Source organism: Ursus maritimus, unplaced genomic scaffold (assembly GCF_017311325.1).
Source record: "Ursus maritimus isolate PB19 unplaced genomic scaffold, ASM1731132v1 scaffold_2, whole genome shotgun sequence".
Classification (NCBI taxonomy): domain Eukaryota; kingdom Metazoa; phylum Chordata; class Mammalia; order Carnivora; family Ursidae; genus Ursus; species Ursus maritimus.
This window is the reverse complement of record NW_024424452.1, coordinates 26,757,683-26,764,247: the sequence shown is the minus strand read 5'-3', so window position 1 is coordinate 26,764,247 and position 6,565 is coordinate 26,757,683. Positions and strand designations below refer to the sequence as shown.

The 6,565-nt window shown below is 52.1% G+C and overlaps 1 protein-coding gene across 9 annotated transcripts in view; it reads left to right on the top strand.

Annotated features, from left to right (window-relative positions):
• Window positions 1-4,141: 4,141 nt before the first annotated feature.
• The window catches only part of ABCC1 (ATP binding cassette subfamily C member 1), a 130,730-nt gene continuing 128,306 nt past the window's right edge, over window positions 4,142-6,565 (top strand). For 8 of the 9 annotated variants that reach the window (XM_040635280.1, XM_040635278.1, XM_040635274.1 and 5 more), the window contains exon 1: window positions 4,148-4,259. In XM_040635280.1, the coding sequence (XP_040491214.1) occupies window positions 4,212-4,259 (48 nt within the window). In that variant the 5' untranslated portion in view covers window positions 4,148-4,211. Of the gene's footprint in view, window positions 4,260-6,565 lie in introns of all 9 variants that reach the window. The other variant, XM_040635277.1, reaches the window with a different exon arrangement.

Below are 6,565 nucleotides of genomic sequence, written 5' to 3'. Positions count from 1 at the left end.
CTCTGAGGAGGTGACATTGGAGCCGAGACCCGAGTGATGGGAACCACGGGCCACTTGAAGATGTGGAGGAAGAGGGTTCCAGGTGGAGGGATCAGCAGCGGTGAAGTCCAGAGGTGGGCATGAGCTTGGTGTGTTCTAGGAGCCATCCTCTGTGTGGCTGCCACCCAGGGACTGAGGACAAAGGGGTGCATTGCCATCGGAGATGGACAGGAGCCTGGTCACAGACGGCCTCGTTGGATTTTTTTTAGCCCCTCTATTTTGCTTCTTTTATTCTTATTTCTTTGATGGTGGCAAAAATATACATAATATAATATTTGCCGTCTTGAGCATTTTGGAAGGGGACAGTTCTGTGGTATTAAGTACATTCACACTGTTATGCAGCTCTTACCACATCCCTCCCCAGGTGCTTTCCTCCTGCAGAGAACTGAGACTCCACATCCATTAAACACGAACTCGCCACCTCTCCCCTCCCTGCAGCCCCTGCCAACCACCGTTCTCCTCTCCGTCCCCATGAGCTTGACTACTCTGGGAACCTCACATAAGTGAACTCTCATGGTATGTGCCCGTCTTTGATGGCCTTCTCTCACTTCGCAGAGTGTCTTCAAGTTTGTAGCACGTGTAGAAATTTTTTTCCTTCTTAAGGCTGGATAGTTTTCATTGTATGTATCTACCACATTTTGTTTATTCATTGGTCTGCAGATGCTTGGGTTGCTTCCATTTCTTGGCTCTCGTGAATATGCTGCTAGGAAACATGGGGGTGCAAATATCTGTCCGAGTCCCTGCTTTGGAATCTTGTGGGTGCATACCCAGAATCACAGGATCATATCTGGTTGGCTTTTGTACTAAGCATGGTGGGAGGCTGTGGCAGGCTTTAGGCGGGGGTAACATTCTTCTTAGGACCCCTCTGGCTTGCTTTAGGACCCCTTTCTTGCTTTCAGGACCCCTCTGGTGCTGTGTGGAGCTCTGATTATAGTGGGGAGGGCCAGGCACAGGACACCAAGAAAGAGGCTGGTGTAGCAGTTCATGTGAGGGGTGGCAGTAGCTAGTACCTTCCAGGACTGTGGCCAAGGAGGCCTCTACAGAGCAAATAAATAACATGACGCCTGCAAATAGTGAAGAGTAAACAGGAACAGGATGCTAGGATTCAGGGAGAAATCAAAAGGATCTCCCTGTCCTTCTTGTCTGCTGGCTCTGCTGGAGTTCTTGATCACGGTCTACCAAGGCAGCCGGGGCCTGAAATCTAGATCCTGCATTTTCATCACCAGCTATTTTGTTGGCTGTCAGTCGGGTGGCCTTGGCCCAGGGCCCAGAGCTGCTGGGTCTCGGGTTTTTCTCATTGTACAGGAGTCAAAGATGGGGAGGAAGGGGACGGGGAGAAGAAGGGAGGGCCTTCAGGTCTGGGTTGGCCGGAGGAGTTCAGGAAGTGCTTGGCAATTCAGGGCAGGGCTGGGCCTCTCTCGGCCACATCCCAGCTATGGGACCCTGCACATTACTTCATGTCACTTCACCCTCCATTTCTGTTCCTGGAAAATGGTACACTCAGTATTTACTTATTTTCTGGTTTAAATGTTCATGTAAGGTATATCTCTTATAGAGCCACGTACAACCACCTTGAGTGTCCAGCTCAATGAATTTTATTTTTTATTTTATTTTTATTTATTTATTTTTAAAGATTTTATTTATTTATTTGAGAAAGAGAGAGAGAGGGAGCACAAGCAGGGGAAAGGGGCAGAGCGAGAGAGAGAAGCAGACTCCCGGCTGAGCAGGGAGCCCAATTCGGGGCTTGATCCCAAGATCCCGGGATCATGACCTGAGCTGAAGGCAGAGGTTAAACCGACTGAGCCACCCAGGAGCCCCTGATTCTTTTTCAAAAATGTTTTGGCTGTGTAGTGATCTACTGTGTGCGTATGCCACAATTCATTCATCTTTTTGACTACTGATGGGCCACTCCCTTACTTCCAGTTTTTAGCTATTTGAATAAAACTTATGGACATTTCTCATCAATGTTTTTCAATGCATATCAGCACTCCTCTCCTCCCAGGAAGGAGCAGAGTTGCTGTGTCACGGCGTAGTTGTGTGTCTAGCTTGGGCAGAAAGTACCTAGCAGTTTTCCAAAGTGGTTGAACCAATTTACACTCCTGGTAATGGAGTAGGAGAGTTTTTGTTCTGCATCTTGGCAGAAACGTGGTATTTTCAATGTAGTCACTCCAGTAGGTTGTCATGGCTGGGGTTTTATTTGCATTTCCCTGGTGACTAATGATGTTAAGAACCTTTTCCTATGTTTGCTCAATCAATATTTGTTAAAAGAATGAATGAACAAAATGTGTGGATGAAAACGGAAACACATCTGGCCCTGTCTTGCCCTGCTGAAAACCTACCAGTGGCTCCCCATGGCTCCTAGGGCCGAGCTGAAACCCCTCCCTTGGCCAACACGATCCTGCAAGTTCTGGCCCCTTCTGATGCCTCTTGCCCCGGATGGGTCCCTTCTGCTTCTGCTCTGGATTCCTGCCACCCAGACTGTCTTCCAGTTCTTCTGAGGACCTGCTCTGTCCTGTTTCTGTTTTCTGCAGCCTGGAACACAGTCCAGGCCTGACACCAGACTCATCACTTGTATCTCATCTCAAATCTCCATGCTCCCAGAAGCCTTCCTTGACCTCCACTGCCAGCAAGCCAGGACCCTTATTGGCTCTCTTCCACTTTTCTTCCTACCTTTACCACAGCTGTAAATGGCCTTTCTTTATGTGATTATTTAATCAACCTGATCCCCTACCATTAAAAAAAAAATACTTGAGAAAACCTCAACATTTTGGGGCACCTGGCTGGCTCAGTGAGTGGAGCGTCCAACTCTTGATCTTGGGGTCGTGAGTTCAAGCCCCACGTTGGGTGTAAAGTTTACTTAAAAAAACCACCACTAACAACAAAAACAACCCTAACACTTTCAGCTCCATAGGAACAGCAACTTTCTCTCATTCCTAGCAAGACCTGGCCTATAATAGATGTTCAGTAAGCATTTGTTGAATGTATAAATCTCAAAGCAACTACTGATTTTGTCAACTGTAGGCTAATGTATGTGTTCTGAGTACATTTAAGGTAGGTTAAGCTAAGCCATGATGTTTGGTAGTTTAGGTGCATCAAACGCATTTTCAACTTAGGATATTTTCAACTTCCAAGGTTTATCCCATGTAACCCCCACAGGAGTTGAGAAAGGTCTGTATGTCTCCAGGCCTCAGTGTCTTTACCTCTTAAGGTGAAGATCAATAACAGGGCTGTTTCTTGAGCGCTGCTCAAAGGTGGTGGAGAAAATGCCAAGGTACTTTGTACCCATGTAGGGGCGACAACTGTTTGGGGTGGAGATTGGAGTCTTTGGGCCTTGAGTGCTCTGGTGTCAGATGGGTCCTGGGTTCAAATCCCACTTCTGCAACCGGCAGCTGTGTGACCCTGGGCAAGTCATTTCACCTCTTTGAGCCTCAGGTGTTTTGTACACATGTCGGGGGCGACAACTGTTTGGAATGGAGATTGGAGTCTTTGGGCCTTGAGTGCTCTGGTGTCAGATGGGTCATGGGTTCAAATCCCACTTTTGCTACTGGCTGCTGTGTGACCTTGGGCAAGCCACTTCATCTCTCTGGGCCTCAGTTTCTCCATCTGTGACGGGTAGACTACGAATTGTATCCCCCTCCTACTGTCTCTCTGTCAGCTCTGGCGTCAGCGGGCGGGGTTGGCCCGGAGACCCTGCAGAAGTCACTCAACCTCTGCGCCACTACTGAGGATCCAATGAGGACGCAGCTAAGCCGTTTGGCACTCTGGGGGCTGGCCCAGGGCTCAGTACCTGGTTTCTCCCGGTGTTACTATTACTGTCGCCGTCGCCACCGCGGGACTGGAAAACGGGCGGCAGGGTCCGGCCGCAGAGGTCCCCGCCGCTGTCGAAAGACACGCGCCTCCGCCCCGGCCTCCCGCGGGGCTGTAGGGCCGGGGAAGGCGGGAAGGGCGCCGAGGGGCGCAGCGCAACCTCCCCGCGAGCCCGCGCCGGGCGGCAGGAGGTGAGCGGGGCGCCGGGGCGGGGCGGGGCGGGGCGCCGCATCCCCGTGACGCGCCGGCCAACCAGGCGGTGTAGCGGCCCCGGCCCCCTCCGCCGCTGCCTCCCGCCCTCCCGCCGCCGCCGCCGCCGCCAGCAGCCGCCAGCCGCCGGGCCCGTCCGCCCGCCCGCCCGCCGCATGGCGCTCCGCGGCTTCTGCAGCGCTGATGGCTCCGACCCCTTCTGGGTACGTGCTCGGCGGCCGCCTGGGCCGCGTGGGCCCGCCGGGAGGGGGCGGCCGCCGGCTGGGAGGCCGGCCGGCGAGGGGAAGCAGCGGGCGGGGCGGGCCCGGCCCGCAGCCCCCCGGGCACCCGCGGCCGCTCGGAGCCGCGTTGCGCCGCTCTGCAGCCAGCCCCGGGGTGGGGGGTGGGGGTCCGCTCCCGGCCCCTCGCGGGTGCCGCTGATGGGGGGGGGTGTGTGGGTGGAAACTTGGGCGGCTCAGTTCCCGGGAAGCAGGGCGGGGGCTTTGCATGTGCCCTGCTCCGGGGGTTTAGGGGAAACGTGGGGGGCCAGAGCCTGGGGGAGAGGGCTTCCTGCTTTGCGGTTGCCCCCTGCAATTAAAAATAACCTTCCGCGGAAGGGGACGCCAGGGATGGGGGGCGGGGGCGGGCAGCACAGGGGGTTGTCTCCTGGATTAAGGTATCCTATCCGTTGTGGATTGGGGTCTCCCCTTTCACAAAGAACGCCCCTTTCCTAAAGGTCTGAGCTGGAAAGAGGCTCGCGGGCTGTGGGAAGGGATGTTTGCCCCCTTCCCGGTTGTGCTACCTCAACGTGACTCTCCTGTGGTTACGTATTTTTTTGCCATCTTTTACTTTCTGTCTGTCTCCTTAATTACTATAGGAGAATTTGGGGCAACGGGAAGAATTAGGGAAGTTTGGGGGAACAGCTAGGGAAGAAGGTAGGGCTGCTCACCCCTCCTGCCATGTCTCCCCTGACCCTTGGGTCAGTTTTGGGGTGCCCCCCCAGGATGCCCCGGACCCTGGTACCTTTGTCGTCACATCTCTGTAATGTGAGGCTTCTCTCTGTGGGGATGCACGTGGCTTTTGCCCTGGCAAGTTTTCCTTTGCGTGTTCAGTGCTGTGCTTGGCCCTGGCTTCCTAGTCCACTTTCTGTGGTTTAATCCCCACTGTCTTGGGCTTTATTTAGCTTCCCTGTAATGCGATTTACCCCTTTGTTCCAGGAGGGCACGTCTGTGTCACACTATCTTGATTATTGGTAAAAACAATAGGCAAATCTGGACGTGATAGTTTTTTCCCCTTTTGTGTAGGACTCAGGAGAGAAAAACAGCTTTGGCTGTCTCCAGCTGGTGATTAGCATCCAAAAATACCTCCTTGTCCCGTTTTGTGGCCCTTTCTTGCAGACTGCCTTTGGAGCGTTGAAAAAGTCATCCCGGAGGGCCCCAGGGGAAGGCTTTATTAATGGGGATATCAACCAAATACACCTCAGTATGTCTCCAGTTTTCAGGCTGGTGGGATCAGATTTATTCTCAGGCTGGAAATCAGAGAGATGCTTTTGCATTCAGGTCCTGGGGGGATTGGAGAACAGAGTATTTGCAAAGTAGGACTCTGGAAAAACCTGTGGAGTCCCAGCTTCCTATGCCAGGTGTAACAGCACCAAGATTATTTCTGCAAAGACCCAGAGGGGGATCTGGTCTAGTGTTGCTGTGAATTTTGGAGTGTATCCTTGTTTATTTTCTTCTCCTAGGTTACACAGGGGGAAAAAATAGGCAACCATAAATTAGATTTTGCATCAGGATGTGCTTTATTGATGACAACTGCCAGTCGATGATTAACGAGGTTTTCCAAAGCGGAGTGTGTTTGGGGGTGCTCTCTGTTTATTTAGGTTAAGAACCTCACCCAGGAAAAGCAGTTGGGTTTTTTCTCTTTGGACTTTTTGCTGCAGAAATGATCAGGTGGTGGTTTTGCATGGGGAGGGCAATGGCTGGTCTTCACTGTCAGCCCTCCCTCTTTGCCCAGTCTTTGACCTTGCAGACTTTGTCTCTTCTCCTTCTGGATTTCTGGATGCCCCAGTTTGGGGTGGGGGTGGGGGGGTTGGAGCCTGGCACCAGCTTGAGAACTGGTCACTGCTGCCTGAGAGCTTCCAGGTAGCAGGAGAAACCAAATGGAATAGAAAGAAGGTAGTTTCTGTGTTTTCTAGGGTGGCGTACTCAAGGCCGGCCTCCCAGCCAGTTAAGCTGTGTGACCTTGACCAAGCCACTTCACCATTCTGTGCTCAGATTCCTCATCTGTAAAATGGGGGCAGGATCCAAAAAAAAAAAAAAGCCCTAACATTTGGGGCTTTTTATGGTTATGGTTGTTTGAAGAGTAAATGAGATCATCTATGTAAGAGCCTTGGCCTGTGCCCTGAACAGAGTTAAACAGATTTTTTTATTTTTTATTCGTTCTTTCTGAAGATGAAGTTGTATGTTTCTAGTTGCTTGTCCTTTCTTTGGACTCACTTTTTCTTCAATTGGTAGGGAAGGGATTGCCCCCC